The sequence below is a fragment of the Danio rerio genome, chromosome 14 (assembly GCF_052040795.2).
Source record: "Danio rerio strain M-AB ecotype USA chromosome 14, GRCz13ab, whole genome shotgun sequence".
NCBI lineage: Eukaryota > Metazoa > Chordata > Actinopteri > Cypriniformes > Danionidae > Danio > Danio rerio.
Genome location: NC_141034.1, coordinates 37,637,501 through 37,665,406, shown reverse-complemented (window position 1 = coordinate 37,665,406; position 27,906 = coordinate 37,637,501). Strand labels below are relative to the sequence as shown.

The window sequence follows — 27,906 nt, the reverse complement described above, 5'->3', positions numbered from 1 at the left end:
AACTTTGACGATTCGCCACAAAACCGGAAGTCATTATAACTCAGGCATGCATTATCAGATCTGCCTCAAAATTCACATGTTTAAAAAGAGTCCTGACCTGAACACGTTTACATGCCAATATCCAGATACAGTTACAGCGCCACCTGCTGGCCACAGGAAATGTCATGATTTACAGAGTAATAAACTCCTCCCACAAAATTTTTCGTATCAGCACCAAATTTGGTGGGTTGTTATCTGAAAGCTTAAGTGATGATATATTGTCAAGATCTAGAGTTTTTGCAAAGGGGCGTGTCCGTGGCGGCATGACAAACCTCAACGCTTCGCCATGGAACAGCAAGTCCTCATAACTCAACCACACAATGTCCGATCAGCCTGAAACTTCACATGATTGATAAAAGTCCTCTTCTGAACACATCCGCAAAACAGTAATGAGTCAGTCATAACGCCACCTGCTGGCAGAAGGTAGATAGGCTTATAACTCAGCCAAACAACATCCGATCTGCCTGAAACTTCACATGGTTGATTAAATTCCATTACTGAAGGCATCTACATGTCAATCTTAAGTCACAGTTATAGCGCCACCTGCTGGCAGATGGTAGTTTGCATTATAACTCAACCACACAAAGTCCGATCTGCCTGAAAGTTCACATGGTTGATAAAAGTCCTCTCCTGAACACATCTACATAACAACATTGAGTCTGTCATAGCGCCACCTGCTGACAAAAGGCAGTTTGGCTTATAACTCAGCTAAACAATGTTCGATCTGCCTGAAACTTCACATGGTTGATAAGATTCCTCTCCTGGTGACATCTACATGCCAATCTTGAGTCACAGTCATAGCGCCACCTGCTGAGAGGAGGAGGTTTGGCATAAATCTGTGATTTTCTCAGATTTTTTAAATAAAATGGCTTAAATTATTACTGCTCGCTGTTCTCTGTAATCCTGAGGCCACCGGGCGGCGGTGAGCCCGGGTGCGAGGTCCCTATCATCGCTGCTTGCAGCTTTAATTAGGGACCGAGCACCGAAACGGTGCGTAGGCCCTATTGGAATTGCTCCGTTTATTATTATTATTATTATTAGGGACCGAGCACCGAAACGGTGCGTAGGCCCTATTGGAATTGCTCCGTTTTTTATTAGGGACCGAGCACCGAACGGTGCAAGGCCCTATTGGAATTGCTCCGTTTATTATTATTATTATTATTATTATTATTATTATTCTTTTCCGGAATGAATCGCGATTTTGAGGGGCTAAACATGCCCGAAAACTCACGGAACTTTGCACACGCCTCAGAAGTGGCGAAAATTTACGTTTATTATGGGTCTCGGAAGTGGGCGTGGCAAAATGACTCGACAGCGCCACCTAGAAAAATTAAACGGACGAGCCCCCGATCCACGAATCACGCACATGCACGAAAATTGGCACACACCTCAAACATGCCAAAACATACGAAAAAGTCTCTTGGAGCCATATCTCAAATCCAACAGGAAGTCAGATATTTTTAACTTCCTGCAGCGAAAAAGTGGCATTTTTGCCATTTCCAGGCGTTGTATTTTAACGAACTCCTCCTAGGGATTTTATCCGATCAACACCAAAATTAGGTTTTGTCATCTAAAGGCCTTGGCGATGTTAAATTGCGAAGCTTTAGAGTTTTCGTCGATGGGTGTGTCCGTGGCGGCTTCGCAAACTTTGACGATTCGCCACAAAACAGGAAGTCATTATAACTCAGTGATACATTATCCGATCTGCCTCAAAATTCACACGCTTGATAAGCGTCCTGACCTGAACACGTTTACATGCCACTATCCAGATACAGTTATAGCGCCACCTGCTGGCCACAGGAAATGACATGTTTTACAGTGTGACAAACTCCTCCCACAAACTTTATTGTACCAGCACCAAATTTGAGTGGTGTTATCTGAAAGCTCTAGCGATGATATATTGTGAAGATCTAGAGTTTTCGCAGAGGGGCGTGTCTGTGGCGGCATGACAAACCTCAACGCTTCGCCATGGAACAGGAAGTCCTTATAACTCAACCACACCAAGTCCGATCAGCCTAAAACTTCACATGCTTGATAAAAGTCCTTTCCCGAACACATCCCCATAACAATAGTGAAGTGGGCGTGGCAAAATGACTCGACAGCGCCACCTATAAAAATTAAACGGACGAGCCCCTGATCTACGAATCACGCACATACACGAAAATTGGCACACACCTCAACCACGCCAAAACATACGAAAAAGTCTCTTGGAGCCATATCTCAAACCCAACAAGAAGTCGGATATTTTTAACTTCCTGCGGCAAATAAGTGGCATTTTTGCCATTTCCAGGCGTTGTATTTTAACGAACTCCTCCTAGGGATTTTATCTGATCGACACCAAAATTAGGTTTTGTCATCTAAAGGCCTTGGCGATGTTAAATTGTGAAGCTTTAGAGTTTTTGTCAATGGGCGTGTCCGTGGCGGCCTCGCAAACTTTGACGATTCGCCACAAAATTGGAAGTCATTATAACTCAGGCATGCATTATCTAATCTGCCTCAAAATTCACATGTTTAATAAGAGTCCTGACCTGAACACATTTACATGCCAATATCCAGATACAGTTACAGCGCCACCTGCTGGCCACAAGAAATGTCATGATTTACAGAGTAACAAACTCCTCCCACAAAATTTTTCGTATCAGCTCCAAGTTTGGTTGGTTGTTATCTGAAAGTTCTAGCAATTACATTTTGTTAGGGTCTGAAAATTTCACAGAAGGGCGTGTCTGTGGCAGCATGACAAACCTCAACGCTTCGCCATGGAACAGGAAGTCCTCATAACTCAACCACACAAAGTCCGATCAGCCTGAAACTTCACATGGTTGATAAAAGTCCTCCCCTGAACACATTCACATAACAATATTGAGTCACAGTCATAGCGCCACCTGATAGCAGAAGGTAGTTTGGCTTATAACTCAGCCAAACAATGTCCGATCTGCCTGAAAATTCACAGGTTAGATGAGATGCCTCTCCTAAAGACATCTACATGCCGATCTTGAGTCACAGTTATAGCGCCACCTGCTGACAGGAGGAAGTTTTGCATAAATCTGTGATTTTTCTCAGGTTCTTTATATATATCGGCTGAAATTAATATTGTTCGCTGTTCTCTGTTATCCTGAGGCTACCGGGCGGCGGTGAGCCTGGGTGCGAGGTCCCTATCATCGCTGCTTGCAGCTTTAATTATTATTATTATTATTATTCCGCCCCCTATCGGGGCACTTTTGAGGGTCTAAACATGCCCGAAAACTCATGAAAATTTGCACACACACCAAACGCGGTGTAAATAGCAGGTTGATATGGGTCTCGGAAGTGGGCGTGGCAAAATGACTCGACAGCGCCACCTAGAAAAATTAAACGGACGAGCCCCCGATACACGAATCACGCACATGCACGGAAATTGGCACACACCTCAAACACGCTAAAACATACGAAAAAGTCTCTAGGAGCCATATCTCAAACCCAACAGGAAGTCGGATATTTTTAACTTCCTGCGGCGAAAAAGTGGCGTTTTTGCCATTTCCAGGCGTTGTACTTTAACGAACTCCTCCTAGGGATTTTATCCGATCGACACCAAAATTGGGTTTTGTCATCTAAAGGCCTTGGCGATGTTAAATTGCGAAGCTTTAGAGTTTTTGTCGATGGGCGTGTCCGTGGCGGCCTCGCAAACTTTGACGATTCGCCACAAAACAGGAAGTCGTTATAACTCAGGCATGCATTATCCAATCAGCTTCAAATTTCACATGTTTGATAAGAGTCCTGACCTGAACACGTTTACATGCCAATATCCAGATACAGTTATAGCGCCACCTGCTGGCCACAGGAAATGACATTATTTACGGAGTAACAAACACCTCCCACAAATTTTATCGTATCAGCACCAAAATTGGGTTGTGTTATCTGAAAGCTCTAGCGATGATATATTGTGAAGATCTAGAGTTTTTGCAGAGGGGCGTGTCCGTGGCGGCATGACAAACCTCAACGCTTCGCCATGGAACAGGAAGTCCTTATAACTCAACCACACAATGTCCGATCTGCCTGAAACTTCACATGGTTGATAAACGTCATCTTTTGCACACATCCACATAACAATATTGAAGTGGGCGTGGCAAAATTACTCGACAGCGCCACCTAGAAAAATTAAACGGACAAGCCCCCGATCTACGAATCATGCACATGCACGAAAATTGGCACACACCTCAAACATGCAAAAACATACGAAAAAGTCTCTTGGAGCCATATCTCAAACCCAACAGGAAGTCGGATATTTTTAACTTCCTGTGGCGAAAAAGTGGCGTTTTTGCCATTTCCAGGCATTATATTTTAACGAACTCCTCCTAGGGATTTTATCTGATCAACACCAAAATTGGGTTTTGTCATCTAAAGGCCTTGGTGATGTTAAATTGCGAAGCTTTAGAGTTTTCATCGATGGGCGTGTCCGTGGCAGCCTCGCAAACTTTGACGATTCGCCACAAAACAAGAAGTCGTTATAACTCAAGCATGCATTATCCGATCTGCCTCAAAATTCACACGTTTGATAAGAGTCCAGACCAGAACAAGTTTCCATGCCGATATCCAGATACAGTTATAGCGCCACCTGCTGGCCACAGGAAATGGCATGTTTTACATTGTAACATACTACTTCACCAAATTTTACTGTATCAGCACCAAAATTGGGTGTGGTCATCTGAAAGCCCTAGCGATGATATATTGTGAAGATCTAGAGTTTTCGCAGAGGGGCGTGTCCGTGGCGGCATGAAAAACCTCAACGCTTCGCCATGGAACAGGAAGTTCTTATAACTACACCACACAATGTCCGATCTGCCTGAAACTTCACATGGTTGATAAAATTCCTCTCCTGAACACATCCACATAACAATATTGAGTCAGTCAGAGCGCCACCTGCTGGCAGAAGATAGTTTGGCTCATAACTTAACCACACAATGTCTGACCTGCCTGAAACTTCACATGGTTGATGAAAGTACTCTCCCGTGCACATCTACATAATTATATTGAGTCTCTCATAGCGCCACCTGCTGGTAGAAGGTAGTTTGGCTTATAACTCAGCCACACAATGTCTGATCTGCCTGAAACTTTACATGGTTGATTAAATTCCTCTCCTGAAGACATATACATACCAATATGGAGTCACAGTCATAGCGCCACCTGCTGGCAACAGGAAATTAAATATAACTCAGCCGAACAATGTCCGATCTGGCTGAAAATTCACATGGTGGATAAGACTCCTCTACTGTAGGCATCTACATGCCAATCTTGAGTCACAGTCATAGCGCCACCTGCTGGCAGAATGTAGTTTGCATTATAACTCAACCACACAAAATGTGATCAGCCTGAAACTTCACATGGTTGATAAAAGTCTTCTCCTGAACACATCCACATAACAAAATTAAATCATTCATAGCGCCACCTGCTGGCATTAGGTAGTTTGGCTTATAACTCAGCCACAAAATGTCTGATCTGCCTGAATATTCACATGGTTGATAAGAATTCTCTCCTGAAGACATCTACATGACAATCTTGAGTCAGTCATAGCGCCACCTGGTGACAGGAGGAAGTTTGACATAAATTTGTGATTTTCTCGGGTTCTTTATACATCGGCTTAAATTAATATTGTTCGCTGTTCTCTGTCATCCTGAGGCCACCGGACGGCGGTGAGCCCGGGTGCGAGGTCCCTATCATCGCTGCTTGCAGCTTTAATTATTAGGGACCGAGCACCGAAACGGTGCGTAGGCCCTATTGGAATTGCTCCGTTTTTTATTATTATTATTATTATTATTATTATTATTCCGCCCCCTATCGGGGCACTTTTGAGGGTCTAAACATGCCCGAAAACTCATGAAAATTTGCACACACACCAAACGCGGTGTAAATAGCAGGTTGATATGGGTCTCGGAAGTGGGCGTGGCAAAATGACTCAACAGCGCCACCTAGAAAAATTAAACAGACGAGCCCCCGATACACGAATCACGTACATGCACGAAAATTGGCACACACCTCAAACATGCCAAACCATACGAAAAAGTCTCTTGGAGCCATATCTCAAACCCAACAGGAAGTCGGATATTTTTAACTTCCTGTGGTGAAAAAGTGGCATTTTTGCCATTTCCAGGCGTTGTATTTTAACGAACTCCTCCTAGGGATTTTATCAGATCGACACCAAAATTGGGTTTTGTCATCTAAAGGCCTTGGCGATGTTAAATTGCGAAGCTTTAGAGTTTTCGTCGATGGGCGTGTCCGTGGCGGCCTTGCAAACTTTGACGATTCGCCACAAAACAGGAAGTCGGTATAACTCAGGCATGCATCATCCGATCTGCCTCAAATTGCACACATTTGATAAGAGTCCTGACCTAAACACGTTTACATGCCGATATCTAGATACAGATATAGCGCCACCTGCTGGCCACAGGAAATGACATGTTTTACAGTGTAACAAACTCCTCCCACAAATTTTATAGTATCAGCACCAAATTTGGGTTGTGTTATCTGAAAGCTCTAGCGATGATATATTGTGAAAATCTAGAGTTTTGGCAGAGGGGCGTGTCTTTGGCGGCATGACAAACCTCAACGCTTCGCCATGGAACAGGAAGTCCTTATAACACAACCACACAAAGTCCGATCTGCCTGAAACTTCACAAGGTTGATAAAAGTCCTCTCCTGAACACATCCCCATAACAATAATGAAGTGGGTGTGGCAATATGACTCGACAGCGCCACCTAGAAAAATTAAATGGACGAGCCCCCGATCTACGAACCACGCACATGCACGAAAATTGGCACACACCTCAAACACACCAAAACATACGAAAAAGTCTCTTGGAGCCATATCTCAAACCCAACAGGAAGTTGAATATTTTTAACTTCCTGCGGCGAATAAGTGGCATTTTTGCCATTTCCAGGCTTTGTATTTTAACGAACTCCTCCTAGGGATTTTATCCGAACAACACCAAAATTGGGCTTTGTTATCTAAAGGCCTTGGCGATGTTAAATTGCGAAGATTAAGAGTTTTTGTCGATGGGCGTGTCTGTGGCGGCCTCGCAAACTTTGACGATTCGCCACAAAACAGGAAGTCGTTATAACTCAGGCATGCTTTATCCTACCTGCCTCAAAATTCACACGTTTGATAAGAGTCCTGACCTGAACACTTTAACATGCCGATATCCAGGAAAAGCTATAGCGCCACCTGCTGGCCGCAGGAAATTACATGTTTTACACTGTCACGAACTTCTCTCACAAATTTTATAGTATCAGCACCAAATTTGGGTGGTGTCATCTGAAAGCTCTAGCGATGATATATTGTGAAAATCTAGAGTTTTTGCAGAGGGGCGTGTCCGTTGTGGCATGACAAACCTCAACGCTTCGCCATGGAACAGGAAGTCCTTATAACTCAACCACACAATGTCTGATCTGCCTGAAACTCCACATGGTTGATAAAAGTCCTCTCCTGAACACATATACATGCAATATTAGTCAGTCATAGCGCCACCTAGTGACGGAAGGAATTTTGGCTTATAACTCAACCACACAATGTCCGATCAGCGTGAAACTTAACATAGTGGATAAAAGTCCTCTCCTGAACACATCCACATAACAATATTGAGTCTGGCATAGTGCCACCTGCTGGCGGAAGGTAGTTTTGCTACCAACTCAGCCCCAAAATGTCTAATCTGCCTAAAACTTCACATGATTGATTAAAATCCTCTTCTAAAGACATCAACATACCAACATTAAGACAATCAAAGCGCCACCTGCTGGCAACAGGAAGTTTGACTTATAACTCAGCCAAACAACGTCCGACCTGCCTGAAAATTCACATGGTTGATGAAATTCCTCTCCTGAAGACATCTACATACCAATCTTGAGTCACAGTCATAGCGCCACCTGCTGACAGGAGGAGGTTTGGCATAAATCTGTGATTTTCTTGGCTTCTTTATATATATCGGCTTAAAATATTATTGTTCGCTGTTCTCTGTCATCCTGAGGCTACCGGGCGGCGGTGAGCACGGGTGCGAGGTCCCTATCATCGCTGCTTGCAGCTTTAATTATTATTATTATTATTCTCGTCCGGAATGAATCGCGGTTTTGAGGGGCTAAACATGCCCGAAAACTCACGCAACTTTGCACACGCCTCAGAAGTGGTGAAAATTTACGTTTATTATGGGCTTCGGAAGTGGGCGTGGCAAAATGACTCGACAGCGCCACCTAGAAAAATTAAACGGACGAGCCCCCGATCCATGAATCACGCACATGCACGAAAATTGACACACACCTCAAACATGCCAAAACATACGAAAAAGTCTCTTGGAGCCATATCTCAAACCCAACAGGAAGTCGGATATTTTTAACTTCCTGCAGCGAAAAAGTGGCGTTTTTGCCATTTCCAGGCGTTGTACTTTAACGAACTCCTCCTAGGGATTTTATCCGATCGACACCAAAATTGGGTTTTGTCATCTAAAGGCCTTGGCGATGGTAAATTGCGAAGCTTTAGAGTTTTCATCGATGGGCGTGTCCGTGGCGGCCTCGCAAACTTTGACGATTCGCCACAAAAGAGGAAGTCGTTATAACTCAGGCATGCATTATCTGATCTGCCTCAAAATTCACACGCTTGATAAGCGTCCTGACCTGAACACGTTTACATGCCGATATCCAGATACAGTTACAGCGCCACCTGCTGGCCACAGGAAATGACATGATTTACGGAGTTATAAACTCCTCCCACAAATTTTATCGTATCAACACCAAAATTGAGTGGTGTCCTCTGAAAGCTCTAGCGATGTTATATTGTGAAGATCAAGAGTTTTCGCAGAGGGGCGTGTCCGTGGCGGCATGACAAACCTCAACGCTTCGCCATGGAACAGGAAGTCCTTATAACACAACCACACAATGTCCGATCTGCCTGAAACTTTACATGGTTGATAAACTTCATCTCTTGAACACATCCACATAACATTATTGAAGTGGGCGTGGCAAAATGACTCGACAGCGCCACCTAGAAAAATTAAACAGACGAGCCCCTGATCTACGAATCACGCACATGCACAAAAATTGGCACACACCTCAACCATGGCAAAACATACGAAAAAGTCTCTTGGAGCCATATCTCAAACCCAACAGGAAGTCGGATATTTTTAACTTCCTGTGGCGAAAAAGTGGCGCTTTTGCCATTTTCAGGCGTTGTATTTTAACGAACTCCTCCTAGGGATTTTATCTGATAAACACCAAAATTGGGTTTTGTCATCTTAAAGCCTTGGTGATGTTAAATTGCGAAGCTTTAGAGTTTTCATCGATGGGCGTGTCCGTGGCGGCCTCGCAAACTTTGATGATTCGCCACAAAACAGGAAGTCTTTATAACTCAGGGATGCATTATTCGATCTGCCTCAAAATTCACACTTTTAATAACAGTCCTGACCTGAACAGGTTTACGTGCTGATAATATTGAGTCTTTCATAGCGCCACCTGCTGGCAGAATGTAGTTTGTCTTAAAACACAATCTCCACACAATCTCTGATCTGCCTGAAACTTCACATGGTTGATAAAAGTCCGCTCCTGAACACATCCACATAACAATATTGAGTCAGTCATAACGCCACCTGCTGGCAGAAGGTAGTTTGGCTTATAACTCAGCCACACAATGTCCCATGTGCCTGAAACTTCACATGGTTGATAAGATTCCTCTCCGGAAGATATCTACATGCCAATCTTAAGTCACAATTATATCGCCACCTGCTGACAGGAGGAAGTTTGGCATAAATCTGTGATTTTCTTAGATTTTTTTTAATATATTGGCTTAAATTATTATTGTTCGCTGTTCTCTGTCATCGTAAGGTCACCGGGTGGCGGTGAGCCCGGGTGCGAGGTCCCTATCATCGCTGCTTGCAGCTTTAATTATATTTGAAGCTTTTTTTGCCCTATTTACTTTGATTAAAATGACATTTTTATTGCTAAGCGATGATAACGTATGCATTGTTGATTGTTGGTGGCTTTCCCCGTTGGGAAGAGGTAAAATGTGAAATATTTACTGTTGATTGTCAGGTGGCAGCATAGATAGGCCTTTGCAAAAAGTTTCTGGCTTTTAAAAGAAGTTCGTTGGAGTAAAACAGCATAGTGTGTGTGTGCATAAATACACTTACTGATTACTATGTTCTGAGAGCTGAGCTGCATTTTTTTATTTTTAGTGGGAAGAAGCTTTTTTTGCACTGCAACTGATTAACAAAAATTAAAAAAAACATCTTCCTAAAAGGAAAACTACCAACCATCTAGAATACATGAGTATTTTGAGTCATGGGTTTGCAATCAAAACATGACATTATAATGGAAGTCAATGAGGCAAAAACAAACAAAACAAAAGGGGAGTAAATTTGCCCAATGTGTATTGCTGACTTTTTGAACATGTTCTAAGCATTTCCCCAAAATATGTCGAAATAGGATTTGCTATTAAAAATCATTCCATTAGCTGAAACAAAAGAAGTTGTAGCCAAATCAAGACTCAAAACCCCCCCAAAGTTTTGAGATACTAATACTAAATATTCCATGTTCTCCCAGTGTTTGCGTGGGTTTCCTCGGGTGCTCCAGTTTCCACCACAGACCAAAGACATGCGCAGGTGAGTTGGGTAAGCTAAATTGTCCGTAGTGCATGTGTGTGTATGAGTGTTTCTCAGTGATGCGTTGTAGCTGGAAGGGCATCCGCTGCATAAAAAATATGCTGGATAAGTTGGCGGTTCATTCTGCAGTGGAGACCCCAGATTAATAAAGGGACTAAACCGAAAAGAATGAATGTTATGACCTTGTTTATAACAAAGTTTTATTTGTATTAAATGGTGTCCACAAATGTCAATTTCTCCCCAGTTTGTCAAAAGATATCAAACAAGTGAAAAATCTAAAAGTAAGACCTTGTTGCCTTATCATTAATATTATTTTTTATAATTAAAAAAGTCTTAATTTAGTTTTTATACTTTACATAATATGCTGCTTATTAGTTGCTTAAGGCTGCATGGTGGCTCAGAGGTTGGCACTGTCGTCTCAGAGCAAGAAGGCCACTGGTTCGAGTCCCGGCTGCATTTCTGTGAGGAGTTTGCATGTTCTCCCCTTGTTTGCATGGGTTTCCTCTTGCTCTGGTTTCCCCCACAGTCCAAAGACATGCTCTATAGGTGAATCGAATAAACTAAATCAGCTGTAGTGTATGAGTGTATGTGAGAGTGTATGGGTGTTACTGGGTTGCAGCTGGAAAGGCATTTGCTGTGTAAAACATATGCTGGAATAGTTGGTGATTCATTCCGCTGTCGCAAACCCTCATAAATAAGAAACTAAGGCGAAGGGAAATGAATCAATGATAGCTGCTGTGTTTTACTGTGTAACATTTTTCATGGGACATTCAATTTACCTTTAAAATTTAAAATACCTTTTTTGATGAAATCCTTGTCAGAAGACCTCTGAGAGAATTTACATTTATGCATTCGGCAAACGCTTTTTATTTAAAGCAAGTTATGGGGCAAGATGTCATTTTGTTTAATTACTGTAGTTAGGATTCATGTTTCCATGAAATACTGTACATTTTAAACAGCCTCATGTGCATTAAACCTTTAGGATAGTTAAGTAAAATAATTAAAGCTACAGTCATATGGGAAATATAATAATTTTTTTTCAATTAAAATATGAGCTATTAAAAATGTAAATATACACATGCTTGTGTATGTCATGTTTTAGGCCTAACTTTCAAATAATTTGCTTGCATTAATTTTTGACTTATGAATGTGAAATTTTGAAAGCAGCAAAACCAAGATCACCACATAAAACTATTTTCTTTTAGGCTGTTCTTAGTCGACAAAGCACAACATTACCTCTCTCCAATGCAAAATACATGCCATACATTTTGCTGCAAATAACACCAAAGATAATTTTCCAAAATATTTTTGTAAATCGACAGGTCCAAAAAAGATCATCAACGATTTCAAAACAGTCATCACAAAAATATAAATTGGAGGTGATTTCACGTTTAGATTTTTTTCTTATAACAAGGGGCAGGATTGAATTTTGTAAAAAATCTCTTTTACTTTATTTGTTATGTTATCCAGGCCCATGGGGGGTTTGGGTGGTTCGAAAGACCCACCCCTCACTGACAAAGGTCTAGAATCTATCCAATATTTGTCCAATTCATAAACTCATTTGTCCTACTTTGACTGCTATGTCATCATAAATTGTGAAAATAACCCATTGACAAGACTTTAAGACCAAGTGGAATCGTGTGTTGGCTGTGGCTTTGGTGTGACTTCAGCTAGTCAGTTTTGATCAATGCAGATAATTATTGTTTATGAGTCCAACATTCAGCTGTGCAAGAAAACACACAAGCTGACAGAAGTGAAGTCCGCTTTGACTACTGACCTACTGTATTGTTTTTAAATAGAGAAAACATTTCATCTGAAGGTGACACGGTGGCGCAATAAGTAGTGCTATCGCCTCACAGGAAGAAGGTTGCTGGTTAGAGCCTTATCTGGGTCAGTTGGCGTTTCTGTGTGGAGTTTGCATGTTCTCCCAGCGTTTGCGTGGGTTTCCTCCGGGTGCTCCGGTTTCCCCCACAGTCCAAAGACACGGATTACAGGTGAATTGGGTTGGCTAAATTGTCCATATGACTGTGAATGAGTGTGGATGTTTCCTAGAGATGGGTTGCAGCTGCAAAGGCATCCACTGCGTAAAACATATGCTGGATAAGTTGGCGGTTCATTCTCCTGCAGCAACTCCTGAATAATAAAGGGACTGACCTGAAAAGAAAATGAATGAATTTTCATCTAAGTCTTGGACCTTATTTTTGAAACAAAAAATGACTAATTAAAAGATGTGAAGCACCAAAAACAGCCTATATTAAAACTCATTTGAACACTAATTTGGCTATTGTTGTTATTCAAGAATATTTAAATGTACTTTTTTTCAAGAGAGGCTAGAAAATTGTGATGCTCTACATTATTATTATTGTTTTAATTTTTTATTATTCAAATGGCCAAATTCTGGCTGAGGAGAGTTGAATGTGCTGGCCAGTTTGTTATTAGCCTATTTTAAACACAAGTATTGTTTTCATATTTCTTTATTCTTAATCTTTAGGAAATATTTTGGTACATCAAATGTAGTTATGATGATCATCCAACAAGCTAATCCAGCTAAAAAATAGTGCTTAAATGTCATTAGAATGCAGTATTTAAACCTCATAATTAAATGGAAAATGAGAATAACGCCAAAAAGGTTCACATTTTTTAGATAAATGTTATCCACTGCATTATTCCAATAAGCAGTCACACCTGGTAGACTAATAATATTTTGCTAAAAAAATACACAGATTATCTTATTATTATGGGCGATGAAGGTAGTGCTGTTGCCTCACAGCAAGAAGGTCGCTGGTTCGAGCCTCGGCTGGGTCGGTTGGCGTTTCTGTGTGGAGTTTGCATGTTCTCCCTGCCTTCGCGTGGGTTTCCTCCGGGTGCTCCGGTATCCCCCACAGTCCAAAGACAAGCGGTAGGTGAATGGGGTAGGCTAAATTGTCCGAGTGTTAATGAGTGTGTGTGGATGTTTCCCAGAGATGGGTTGCGGCTGGAAGGGCATCCGCTGCATAGAAATGTGCTGGATAAGTTGGTGGTTCATTCCGCTGTGGCGACCCCAGATTAATAAAGGGACTAAGCCGAAAAGAAAATTAATGAATGAATCTTTTTTTTTTTTTTAAAAGGAGATGCAAAACATACCAACAAAATAATGCTCAAAATTAAGCAAAATGTGTGACAAATAGTAAGGGTACCTCTCGATATAGCAATAAGATCAGATGGTATGATACCATAGCAACAGAAAATTCTTGAAAATGATCTACAAATTCTTTATATGTAAATACTAGACCCAGAGAATTAATTAATTGGCCAACCAATAGTATATCCTTATCAAATCAACTAAATAAATGAAATATGGATTTTCTTAAAAAATACTTATTAGCCTTAGAGCTAGAATAACATTATTATACTTATAAAAAACTAAGCAATAAATGTTATCTATTATGAGAAACCCCTATGTGTAAGAAATAAGGTATCTTCAAATTAAACATGTCATCTCTGTATGAATTAATAAACAGATGGGTATACATGGATGAAATAAACGTTTTGTTTGTAATAGATCATCAATATGCACGGTGGTTTTATGACAGCTTGTGTGATCATACTGTTTAGACTTTTTAATTACGTTAACACGTTTATTAAAACATCTCGGCTTGATTTAATTACCCACAGGTTTGTCAAATGAGCAATGTCCGTAAACTCAACGTCAGGCACATGTGGGGGGAGGAGGAGAAGGACGTCCCGCCTGTCATATGACTTATATGTGCTCAGGTTTGAGGCTTAGCTTATAGCGCTGCTGCACCGGGTCACACTCGGTCCGGGCGTCTCTTGCTGTCTGTCTGCTCAGATAAACCATCCACCCGTCGCAATGGCTGTCCGCGGTTTTCTGCCTCTGCTCTTTATCCTGCTGAGTGGTACGTACAATCGTGTTGTTGAGTGATTCATTTCAGATGCTGTCGCGTTACAAAAACAGATTTTGAAGCTTATTTTTGGCTGTTTTGCGCAGGCCCACAGGAGCCTGTTAGCGTTAGCATTAGCCTGAATTATTACCTACGCCAACAGATGCGCGGTAGATATTCAGATACTCTGTCAGCTAGTTACATGGTCGTTTTTTTACCTTCTTTGGGTTCTACTAATATGCATTTGAGTTATTTTAGAAAATCGCATTCGGTGGTTTTTAATAGATACCCCAGCTATTACATGGCAACTAATATTTGCCTGTTGGATTCTTAGCGAATTTAGATTAAAGAAAGCGCTACATTAAATTTGGATGTGTTTACGTACTGTTGAATATGTTAGGTTACTTGTATTGTAAGCTCTCACTGCATACACAGGTTGATGCCCAGAAATGCCGTCCAATGTGGAAGTTTATAAGGGTTTCCGATATAACCAGTGTGACTCAAGCTGTCATAAAGCCAGTAAATCATGCGCTGCCATAATGACTCAAGGGAGTTAACTTACAACGGTTTTGATGTATACGATTTGGCCACTTTTGTTCGCGATGCATCAGTTTATTTAAATTGAACAAATGTTGCATTTGAGAAGCTTTCACCAGTGATGTTTTCAATCATGATTTTGACTTAAACAAAACCGAAAACAACAACCTGGAAGTCTCCTGAATTACACTTTCTGAGACATGTGATTTGTGAAGTGCTTGTTCAGTGTGTTTATCTTGTCACCCTCTTTCATCATGTGATTGTCGTGTGTGAAGCATCAGGTTAATGATTTGATCAAACTAAATGAGCGACGGTCACAGTGCTGATCTAACGGCTGTAATACATTACACAACTTATAAACAATCACACTTGCTGATGCAAAACTGCCTATAATACACAAACGAATGCGAATCAGCGATTTATGATCCGCAAAGCTCGATTTTTCTATATCTAAAACGGCTCATGATTTGATACACCTAGTTATAACAGTGTTCAATATTTTAAGAACTCAGACTACAGGAGATTTCTATAAAATCTGAAACCTTTGCCCATCCAAAATCTCTAGTTTTTATATATATATATATATATATATATATATATATATATATTTAAAAAAAAAAAAAGTGTCGGTCAAATTTTTTTTTTTTTTTTTTTTTTTCTCCCCTCTCCCTGTCTTCAATCAGGAAGTGGAAGCTTTGGGAATGTGCTTGGTCTGCAGTTTTTATTTCCCTTTTGTGAAGGTGGTTGAAAGTTTATTCTGGATTTTTTTTAATCTTTTTTTTTAAAGTCTTTAACATCAAGTTATGTATAACTGTCCTTTTTAAATGAGTTGTATAATTATCACTACAGTAAGTATCAAACTGTAATTTTACAAAAGTTTGAGTTTTTAGTACATATCACTAGGGCTGGGCTATTTTATTTTTCCCCCTAAATCAAAATCTTGAATTGAATTTATTTTTTTTTAACTCCTATTGATGCTAAGTGGCCATAATTGAGAAAATCGTCTGAATCGTCTGACGTTCTGAATGTCGATTTTTCCATTACTTGATTTATTGCCCAGCCCTACATATCACTGACAGGGCTGTACTTGAGCTTGGACTATCATGTCATGTTTCTTTCCATGCCATTTGGTCCGAAATCAAGATTTGTAGAGTTCGATTTAGTAAGATTTCAGCAGTGCAGAGCTTATGAACTTCAATGTTTATCATTTGTCAACTGTTTCAAGTTAATAATTCAATTAAATATTTTCTATACACAGTACAAGTTTAATTTCTTAGCCTTTTGATTGGCCAATTCTTTAAAACTCCTATTCATTAGGCCTGATTGATCTTTCAATGGCCTGGTGTGAATATCCTTTATCCAATACTGATCGTCTTCTGTCCATCTCCAAATGTTTAGTTAAAAGCAGTTTAGCTCAACTTGAATTTAGGGCTGGTTTGAATGTTTGTTTATAACCTTCGGTTTCCACCCTGTGCAGGTATTGTTCATGCTGATGATATGATGACATCACCACTGCCCTCAACAGCAGAGCTCAAAACAGCCAACCTCCCCCTAGTCATCCAGACTACTTCATCTACTACATCTACTACAACCACCTCCAGGCCCTCTTCAACTTCCACTCATTCCACTCTGACTACAGAACCTGCAGCTAAAACCACTACTGCACGCACCACAGTTACCACTTCAGCTCCAACTTCCACACAAAGCACTAGTAGTTCTAGCACCAGTGCTACAGTTACCACATTAGCTCCAACTACCACAGGACACAACACAACCAATTCTACCACAGAACCGCCAACTACCACAGGACACAACACGACAAATTCTACTACAGATGCGCCAACCACCACACACACCAATGCTACAGTAGCCCCGACCCCTCCTCCGACGACTCCTTCTGTACCAAAACCGACTGTTGGAAACTACAGTGTCAAGACCGACAATGTCTCAGACTGTCTGCTGGCAAAGATGGGCCTTCAGTTCAGCTTCAAAATAAGTGGGGTGTGTAATCGTAGTATATAATTCTGTCATTTAACAAACTTTTGTTCTACTCTGTCTTTTTTTTTGATAAAAATGGTATCTTTGTTTAGAACGCCAGCCTTCAGACTGTTAATCTGGACCCTAATGTGACTAAAGTGAATGGGACCTGCGGAAGTGGTGGCAGTGACTCTTCCCTCTTTCTGACGTCAAAAGACATCACTGTACATTTTGTCTTCACAAACGTAAGTCTTTAAAAATGCCAAGCTACATTTACAGTGGGCAAGGTTCAGAATGTAGTAAATAGCCAGGTTGTGTTTGTCATCTAACCAAAACCATTCTATCTGTTCATAACACTTGAACTTTTTAGTTTTTTTTTTTTTTTTTTCCCCCCAAGAAAGCACAGGTCTCAACTCTTGGAGGGTCGTAGCTCTGTTCATTTTAGTTCCCACCCCAATTAAACACACCTGATCAAACTGACTCCTTTAGTCTATTTTGAAACCTATAGTTGAGCGTGTTGAAGTATGGTTGCATCGAAGCAGGGCTATAGCCCTCCAGGAACTGAGTTTGACACCTTTTGCTTAAAGCACTGTTTCTTAACCATGTTCCTGGAGGATCACCACCTCTGCACTCTCCACGTCGATCAACCACTCATTTCGATTTGCTCATTAGCAGAGACCGTAAGACCTGTGATGGGTATGATAGACAAGGGAGATGGCAAAAAAATGCTGTGTTGGTGGTCCTCCAGGAACTTGTTTGAGAAACACTGGCTTAAAGGATGTGATTTGGGGTGGACCTCCATTCTTAAATGTTCATTCTAAAAGGAAATGCATTTTATTAAAGCTTACAATGTCATGGTAAATGCTTTTTATTTTTGTTTGATAGGATTCTCAGAAGTTCCGTCTACATGCTTTGACACTGACTGTTGATCTTGGAAATGGTAAGATGGTTGGATCGTGAGTCGTAGGTCTCCAACTCTATTTCTTAAGGGCCGCAGCTCTGCACTGTTTTGGTCCAACCTTAATTAAACAGCTGATCCAACTAATCAAGGTGTTCAAAAGAGTCATGAATACCTTGATCTAGTTGGATCAGCTGTTTGAAAGAGTTGGTGCAAAACTGCAGAGCTGTAGCCTTCCAGGAGTTGAGACCTATGGATAAATAGAATGTAAACTTTATTTAGACTAAAATGTTAATGCTAGAGTCAGCAATTTCAAGTGAATTTAGAATCCCACCATTACATTGTACCTTTTGCAAAAAAAAAGTTTATTTGTATGCTGCAATTTTAATGTATTGAAGCTTTTTGTGATTGATTGCGCAAGAAGAGAAATGCAGAGAACAAAGTTTACGTTAGAAATTTGGTTTCCTATTTGGTGTTAGATGTAATTTGAACTTGGCTAATACCAAGCTAAATTTGTTAATTTATTCTGCTTTTTGTAGAACCTGTTGATCTATGGAAATCAGTTGCTACAACTAACTTTTTACATTAAGCAAACATTTTTTATACTCTGCTTTAAAACGAAGTAAATCTGACTGTATGTCTTCAGTATTAACTGTGAAACGCAGATTCTGTGAAATAAGCCATAATTAATATGGTGCCATTTGATTTGTGCATTAGTTTACCAGAACTGTTAAGCTGCTTTGAGACTATCTACAGGTTTTAAGTGCTATAGAAACAAAGGCAAATTGAATTGTATATCCATTTAATCAGTCAGACCACTAAATTATTTCCCACCCCCAACAGGAAACATTTTCAATGACTCCAATACTAATCTGTCTCTGTGGGAGGCTTCTGTCGGGAGCTCCTACATGTGCAGAAAAGAGCAGAGCTACAACATCAGTGACAAGCTTACCCTCAACACATTTGAGCTACAAGTGCAGCCCTTTGACGTCAAGAAGAACTCCTTTAGCACAGGTATGTATTTTGGTGATGCTGAGCTAATTAGCTCATCACAGGTATTTATTCTGCAAGTGTATAATATCACAGGACTTTTGAGAGCCATAGTGAGTCAAAGTAGATAAGGTAGAACTGCAAATTACATTTTCATAGTGGTGTGATTTAAAGTGTTTTTGGTAATATTTCTAGCACTTAGTGTGAAACCGCGATACTGCTCATGCACCACTAAATCTGATAAACTCATGGTGTTTCCGGAGTACTTTGCAAGATCATTGATAATGCTGCGTGTATTTGGGCCAAAGGCATTTGGTGTCTATTTAAATTAACTACTTTTGCAATGTACACAAGGCCTATTAAACAAATGTAACATGATTTGGCAAACTAATTATGGGAGTTTTTATTTATTTAAAAAAATAAAATAAAATTACGCATACATGCACGTGTTAAACTACTCAAAAGGAGTCTTTCCTATTTTTAATTGGTATTCGACTATTTCATTTAAATTACAAATTTATGAATGTGTAATTAAGTTGGTTGCAAAGTTATCATTTTTATTTTTTGGGCCACTGCTGGTTCATAAATAGTGTTTTAATATTCAAGTACTTATACTAGGTGTCTGTTTTGGTATAATTAGTCACTAAAACGCCATTTTCATGTGTCTTAATGTATGGTATCTGGTTAACCTTTCACATTCGACTCAAATTAGAATTTTATATTTTAATGAGAAACTTGCAGTTATGTTTTTGGTCAGTCATTGTTTTCTAGGACTCCTTTTAATCCTAAGAGAAGAAATGGAGAGAAAAGATTAAGAGAAATGGCCCAGTATTACCAGAGTATGATATTCATGTCTGTGCAGTGATGTGAGAATATCTGCAGTGGTTTTAATGACAAGACTGCAGCTTCATTGCATGTTCATTCATGTTCTCTCTGTCTGCAGCCCATGAATGTTCACTGGATGACACCAGCCTCTTAATCCCAATCATTGTTGGTGCCGCTCTGGCTGGTTTGATTTTCATTGTTGTGATTGCATACGTGATTGGTCGACGACGAACCTATGTTGGATATCAGACACTGTAATGCAACAAATCACAGAATCAAATACTGGGTATTTTAAGGGACACACACAAGCCTGTTCCTGGACCATTGTAAATATTGTGGGGTTTTGTGCAATCTCTCAATTGGCAACTGACTGGTGAGTCAAAAAAACTTATCTATTGGCCCCTAAACTGCAATGCCTTTTAAAAATCAAAAGATACAGTGGCACTCCAGGACCAGAGCTCCCTCTTAATTGTGTACACTTTTCTTACACCTTTACAATTTAGTTGAAGTGCATGGTCTCTTTTTATCTCTTCACAAGTAAATTGGTGTTACACCCTTGCTATTTTGTTCTATATGTAAAAACGGTAGCTTCATTCATCATGGGTTGTGGCCAATGTAAGTTTAAATGCTCCATATCAGACCCTGCACTTGCCTCTCTTAGACATTCCTTTGTGTTAATTTTTGCAGTTTGCGCAAATTTAAGTTTATGCCAATCAAAGCTGTAATTTTAAACAAATTTTGCACCATTGCAGCATTTGGTTTAAATATTAAAAGCAGTTCTAGTGACCGCATCCATTTATTGAGTCAGGTGCTTTTGCATGCCTTGAGTTTCGATCAGTTTGGGGAGATGTAAACATTCTGACTACCCCTTTCATACTTAATACTTAAACTTGGATTAAACATGAAAGACACGATTGTAATAAGTGTTTGTTTTTTTTTCAAGCAACACTTAAGCTTTAAAGCAAAAATGTTTTGTAATTGTTTGGTTGCATTTTGTTTGTTAAAAAAGGGATTACTTCTAATCTGTCATCTTCGCTTGCATAGCAAATGGTCAATTTACTGCTACTCTAGCCTGAAAGATACATGCTGCTTTTTGCTAATACGTCTGTGAATTGTGTTTTCTGCAAGATAAATTTTGCACCTTTTTTGAGCCCTCAATGGTTGTAGCTGTCAATTGTATTTAATATACTTTTTTGTCTTTTTTAATTTTCCTGACTTTATTTTTGGATTTCAGTTGCAGAACAATTTTGTTATGTCTGTTCTCATCACATTATTGCTCCTTTCATTTCCAGTCAATTGTCACCTTTTTTATGCACTATTCTAATTTATGCAGCACTCGCACAATCATGTGTAAATGTCACTAAAGTCAGGACAAATGACAACTTCAAAACCTGTCACTGGCAACTTTGTGCCTTGCTTTAATGAAGTTGATTTTTGCTTTCCAATCATTTGCATCAATAAATATGGATTTATATTTGATTTGCTGCTTTCTGAGCGTACCTTTCTCTGCCTGCAGACTTGTTAAAAGGGATTTATTATCTGACTGCCCTGAAATTTGATGTGACTTAATGACATTTGGGTGTGTGGTTAGTTTTGCAATGAAAATGGCTTTGTTTTAATGGGCTTTTAGCTGCAATAAATTAAGGAAAATCTTGTGTATACATATCTGGTGTGAGCCATTTTATTTCATTGTTTAATGATGTAGACATTCAATTCCAGACATTTGACCGTTTCTTTGCCTCACTCATTCTCTTTATTTTCAGCTGAGGATTGTGAAGCAGATGAGCCTGATAACTTCATTGTCCCTATAGCGGTGGGAGTTGCCCTGGCGGTCCTCGTTGTTGTCGTTTTATTGGCCTATCTGATTGGACGAAAGAGAAGTCAAAACTCTGGCTATGAGCAATTCAATTAGTTCTAGTAATCATCGAATCACGTTCTGCAAAGTCTCCCGCAGTATTTCAGAAATTGAGTCATTAGTATAAGTGCACATGAAATTTATTACTGTTTTTGGCCAATATATTGGTGTGGTGATTTCTTCTAAAATGCTCCTGGGTGGCATATGACCGCTATTCTGCAATGAAGTTCTGTTGTGATCTAACATTGGGATAATCACTCACCATCCCTTTCTCTCTCTGTCTCTCCTTTCTCCCAGCGGAGGAGTGCTTTCTGGATTCTGATTTGAGTTTTCTTGTGCCCATTGCTGTGGGTGTGGCACTCAGCTTCCTAATCATCCTAGTGCTAATCTCTTACCTGATTGGCCGGCGGAAGAGTCGTACTGGTTACCAGTCTGTATAACCACCTGCCCTGCCGCCGTCTTGCCTACTAACCCAGGCTTGCCCTTTACCACTTATTTTACCTCCTCCTCTTCCAATCCTGTTGGCTTTCTCATTTTACCCTGCAAACAGTCCAACCCTCCGGTTTCTAACATGTTTGATTGCCATTTACATCTCTATTTATTTTCTCTGTGCAATCTTAATATTTTTCTGAATGGCGTGAGTTTTATTCCTGCTTGATCTCACCAGAAGCAATGTCAGCAGGCATGATTTGGTGTAAGCACAGGCTGTCTGAAATAACCACTGGCATTGCGCTGTATGTTAAATGCATGGAGGAAAAAAAGGATTTCTTTTTATGGGAGATTTGGTTTATATTCCTGTTCTGAGGATGCTGTGATTTTTCGTGAACTAATATTATGAATGAATGATGCAATTCTAGATTTTAGGAATATGGTTTGAGTTGAACCATTGAATGTAATTGTTCGGTTGTGTAATCGTACTCCTGCACATTCGTGGCCCCAAATTAAGGATCAAGTATCCTGGCACATTTCTAAATCAGCAGAGCTAATAAGTTACACATTTGCACTTGGCACATTGTATTGTTATAAAGGGAAACTTTTTGTTTTGACTTTTTGTACCAGCATTTAAATATTGTCATGATTTCATTAATTCCATTTGGTCCCTCTCAGGGAATGTTGGAAGTGTTATAATAGGCCTGTTAATACATGGGGTTTGTGCAGTTTTAGCTATTCCACTTTTTTTTTTTTAATTTTTCTTTTTAGAGAGCTTTACAAACTAGTTTTTAAAGACCAAAGCTACAATTTCCATTTTTTTCACTTATCGTTAATGACTTATCCAATCCACTTCATTATACAGTATTTTTCTCTAGTCATTCTGTCCTCAGGATTTTTTTTTTTTGTTTGTTTAAAAACACACTAAAGAAAGAATATCATTGTTGTACTATATAGTGTGCCTTTTTAGTTGCATTTCTTTGTTCCTTCTCTGTAGGATTGATTTCTGCCAGGTTAAGAATGTTGGTTCACAGTTTCAAAGTGGAAAAGATTTCAATAAAATTGCTTTTTGTTTTTGTACATTATTCATTGTCTCTTTTTTTTGTTCCATTCGTTGCTGTTTTTGAGCTCAAATTTTACACGTTCTCATGATTTTTATGGTCATGGCTTACACTGATGGACTTGGATCTCCAGTATTGCTATAAACTTACTGATGTCATATTTATGGCGGTTAACTGGAAGTGTCTGAACTGTATATTACAGTAAGACCTACTTCTCCCTGGCATGGAAGACTGACCTTTTGGTTCAAATGATGAGTTCTATATTGCTGTTTGCCCTGTTTAGTTTTAAATAAATAGTTCACTCAAAAATGAAATGATCAATTACACTGTCAATCCAAGCCCTGGATTTCCATTCATCTTTGGAACAAATATTTTGGATAAAGATCATAATTTAACAAGTGAACACTGAACTCTGTGTAGGTACAATATCCCCTCACATTTTGATGATCTAAACACTAAGTCTCTTTGTTTTTCATGTCTTGACGTTGAAAATAGGATCCAAATCCCTCCCATTTTGAGGCCTACAACAATGTGATGCAGGAGTGTGGTTTCTCTGCCCACCTATTTGAGTGACAGCTGCATATTTACATGTTTCTGTAGTAACGCGTATAATCATATCAGCTTGACAGGATGTGCGCAAAGCAGATCTGTTGAGATCAACAATCACCATCAAATGTGATCAAGAATGAGTTTTACAAGTTTAAAATGAATTGCAGCAATTTTACTGTTTTTATCACCATAGCCGCACATCAGAACAATTCTAAAAGACGCTTCAATCCAGAATTTATTTATTTATTTTTTTAACTCTCACTGTCCGGCACATGGGAATGGTGGGCATTAGAGCATTAGAGAGACAGGTCACAAAAAACAGTTACAGTGTGTTCAAAGCAGAAAAACCCAATATTCTGAAAGGTATAACCAATAATCTGATGGTTTTGAGCTGAAACTTTACAGACACATTCTGGAGACACAAAAGACTTATCTTAAATCTTGAAAAATGGGTAAAATAGGTGTCCTTTAAATCAAACAGTTTGTTACAGGTGTTAATCTGATGCTAATTTCCTTAATTATCTGACAATCCAACTAACCATTTTTCACTGTTCTTGTGACATTGTGAGCCTTGCTAAAGTTACTGTAAATCACTTACAGTAGGTTGTCCACGCGAAGACCCAAGCCACGACCATTTTAACCATAGTTAAAGAAACCTGAGACCGTTCACCTCAGTTTTGTTCAGTTAGGTCTAATGTGTAAGCTATTTTACCCCTTTTTTCAAAATAAGATACTTGTTTGTGTTTCCAGAATGTGTATGTAAAGTTTAAGCTCAAAACACCCATCAGGTTATTAAAAATTTGAGAAATGTGTGTTTTTTTGCTTTAAACACACTGTAGCTGTTTTTGTATCCTATGCCTTTATTGCTGGTTCTCCCCGGTCCATCATTCCCACATGCCTGTCATAGTGTGCCTCAATCTCCGCCTCGGCTGCCTCAGATAAACAGCACAGTGACAGACATGAAGCAGATCTCGCATAACGTTAGTGAGAAACACTACTTTCACAATGATTATTTGATATTTGTTTTGGAGTTAATTCAAGCCTTTCTGCGGTAAGTCACACAATGTCGTTACAAAGTTTACACACACACACAGCGTGTTTAACTTTTTACTGTTTTTGCACGCAGTAGTGACAGGATACACGTTAATATCTACTGCTGTATGGATATTCATTGTTAATGTACAAAATAATCCTGTTTTAACATCCACAAACCTGGATCGAAGCATCATCTTTTATAATTTTACTGACATGCGGCTGTGGTGATAAAGCGGGTAATATCACTGCAATTCATTACAAATATGCACTGCTTTAAAAACGTTTTAAACTTATAAAACTCACTCTTGATTACATTTGATGATTGATGCTCACAGCGAGCTGAACAGATCTTTTAATCCCAGTTGCTTTGTGTATGTCCTGTCATGATGATATGATTATATGCGTTAATATGGAGACATGTTAATAAGTGGCTGTCTATCAGTTCGGTGGGTGGGGAAATCACACTCCTACATGTTGTTGAGGGCCTCAAAATAGGAGGGATTTGGATCCTATTTTTAACGTCAGAAAAAAAAAATTGTATTGTCATTATATCACTCTAATATGACTGTAAACTAACTATATCAACAAAAAGTTTTGTCCAAACAGCTTCCAAAAGATGATTTTCACCTTTAAAGAACTTAGTAAAAGGTCAATTAAGGTGGTTTGGGGGATTTTATATATTTTTTTATTTATGCAGCAGGTGTCTGTTATGAAGCCACATGGCAGAGAGAAAGCAAACGTTTATCAGCCACTCTTTCTGCTGCCAGTAAAACATATTTAAAACCATATTTTCGAACAAAAGCCATCATTTTTTTTTGTCATTTAGATCACTAAAAGGTTTCCAGCATAAAGAGCCTTTGTTGAATGAAAAGGTGAGAATCATCAAAGGTGTGCACATTTCATATCTGATTTGTCACATTTAAAGAGGAAACTGAGCAGAAAGATTTGATTCCGTTAATTTTCATCCGTCTTTATTGTTTATGCTAGAACATGAGTGTGTTTAAAAACATGAGCTGGCAAATCTTTGTCAGCCAGTGGATATTTCATTGTATTTACCGAATAACAAAGACGTGCAGTTACCGATTTCCATCTCACTATTACACTTTCGTTCGTACCATGTCAATATATTCAAATACAATTAATAAATAATACTGTTGAAATCCTTCTTACAGGCAACTGAACAGATATTTTCACTTGAAGATGAATTACGTGAAATTTGCCATTTAGTTTTTAAGAAATGCTGATTGCATAATTGATGAAAAACAAAACAAGAAAATCAACTCAATGAAATGGGATTTGCTGTGCATTTCAGTAAAATACTTTTCCTCTGGAATCAAAATTTAGTCGTATATCCAAAAATAATAAAGACAATTTAGTCCAAAAATAAAATGTACAATCAATTATTAATCCTAAACCACATTTGATTGTTATTCCATTAAATGAGCAAGAAAAAAAAAAAAAAAAGATCACAAGTCGTTTTTCAGCCTGAGGGGGAATTTTCCTTAACAGGGAAAAATCATTAAAAAATAGTTTTAACGTGTGTTATATACACATCTGACTTACCAAAAGAACTGATCAATTAATAAATGTTAATGTCTACAATCTACACAGACCTAGAGAATTGTTTAGCCTAAGTCACGCTGTAGGCTGTATGTTTTTTGTGTGATTATGCCTCATCTATAATTGGGTTCTACATATTTGGACATCTTTGTTCGTTTGTATTTATCCTATAATGAAATTCAGACAGGTGTCAGTTCAGTTCTAGTGTCTGGGTACTGAATGTTACAGAATGTGATCTATGAATCTCAGTTTTTTGCGTACTGGGAAATTCCTTGTTTTCTCTGACACGAATAGCACAGTGGTTGCCTGAGGCATAATCAGAGGGCTAATGGGTAAAGACAGCACCCAGTGTGCTATTTCATTTATTATAACATACTCAGTTTTAAAATCAATTTCTCTAGGCCTACTGTGATCCTATGCGCCCACTTCTAAAGTGAAAGACACACTACCCAGAAAACGGTCGGTCGGTGAATCATTGATGATGCCCTTGCCGTTTAGCTTGCACTGAATGTGTAGCGGGGTGTCGTGTTGGACGTTAAGAAATTGCACCGCCACCAGTGGAGAGGAGTAGTTTACCTGTTTGAAAAGAAAACAAAACAGTTAAAGTACTATTGAATTAAGAGACATTTTGAGAATAGTAAAATAGTATTACTTACATGTCTCAGTTTCCCATAGTAAGGGTAGTACCGCAAATCGAAGTTAGGATTTGGAAAGAATTTGACTTCTCCGAGGACTTCAGTTGACCCTTTCTGGACAAAACCATTGGAGAAGATCCAAAATTGTTACAGAAATGGACTGGAGGGTGAATTGCTGTATTGTGTTGTTATTTTATCGCTTGTTATGAACAAATAGTGTTAGTCAGTAATTGTTACCTTTAATCCACATGTAACATTTACTGGAGTGCCTTGACCAGGCAGATACCCGAGAATCTGTCACAACAGAAAACAGTCACGTTCAGTAGTGACCACAATAAGTCATATTGATCATCTACATCAGGGGTGCTCAACCCTGTAAAACCCAAAAATTAACTCAAATCGTTTGAGCAAACCGATTGCTACAAACCATTTAAGTTCAAAAACTAATTCTAATGAGTAGGCCCACACGGAATCTGCGCGCGCAGAATTCCACAGATTTTCCGCAGAATTACGCAGATTTTTTGCCCATTAATAATTCTGTTTATTTACTTGAGTAAATGTGTAAATCTGAATTTATTCAGTTTTTATTCAGTAATTTATTACTTTTTATTTAATATATTAAGGTTCTAGTTGTGATACTCCGCTAGATACTCCCAAAATAATTCTGCAGAAATCCGCAGATTTTTACCAAAATTCTCAGCAGAAATAGTAAAAAACATCTGCAGATTCCGTCTGGCCCTGCTAATGAGTACTGTGAACTTCATTTAAGTAGGAGTAATGAGGTATTTAATTAACTCATTACCTTCAACACTGCGTTCAGAACATTCATTAACATTCAGTAAATTTTGAGTTAACTACACTCAATTCATTTAATTAAGTTGACTGTTGGGTTTTACAGTGTACCTTCCTGCAGATTTTAGTTGCAACCCATATCACACACACCTGCCTGTAATTATCAAGTGCTGTCCAGGTCCTAATTAATTGGTTCAGGTGTGTTTGATCAGGGTTGCAGCTGAACTAAA

The 27,906-nt window shown here is 39.2% G+C and overlaps 2 protein-coding genes across 6 annotated transcripts in view; one reads left to right on the top strand and one right to left on the bottom strand.

Annotated features, from left to right (window-relative positions):
• The first annotated feature begins 14,421 nt into the window (after positions 1–14,421).
• On the top strand, positions 14,422–23,129 carry lamp2 (lysosomal-associated membrane protein 2). Of its 4 annotated transcripts, XM_087280454.1 has the most exons (7): positions 14,422–14,548; positions 16,548–16,817; positions 16,863–17,071; positions 17,161–17,292; positions 17,933–17,987; positions 18,789–18,959; positions 21,524–23,129. In XM_087280454.1, the coding sequence occupies exons 1-7, from the start codon at positions 14,503–14,505 to the stop codon at positions 21,670–21,672; spliced, it is 1,032 nt and encodes a 343-aa protein (XP_087136580.1). In that variant the 5' UTR covers positions 14,422–14,502; the 3' UTR covers positions 21,673–23,129.
• A 2,504-nt stretch (positions 23,130–25,633) lies between these two features.
• atp1b4 (ATPase Na+/K+ transporting family member beta 4) overlaps positions 25,634–27,906 on the bottom strand; it is a 12,797-nt gene continuing 10,524 nt past the window's right edge. For both annotated transcript variants that reach the window (XM_087281789.1, XM_087281788.1), the window contains exons 6-8: positions 27,122–27,178; positions 26,906–26,998; positions 25,634–26,825 (exon numbers count right to left, since the gene is read on the bottom strand). In XM_087281789.1, the coding sequence (XP_087137915.1) occupies positions 26,664–26,825; positions 26,906–26,998; positions 27,122–27,178 (312 nt within the window). In that variant the 3' untranslated portion in view covers positions 25,634–26,663. The remainder of the gene's footprint in view (positions 26,826–26,905; positions 26,999–27,121; positions 27,179–27,906) is intronic.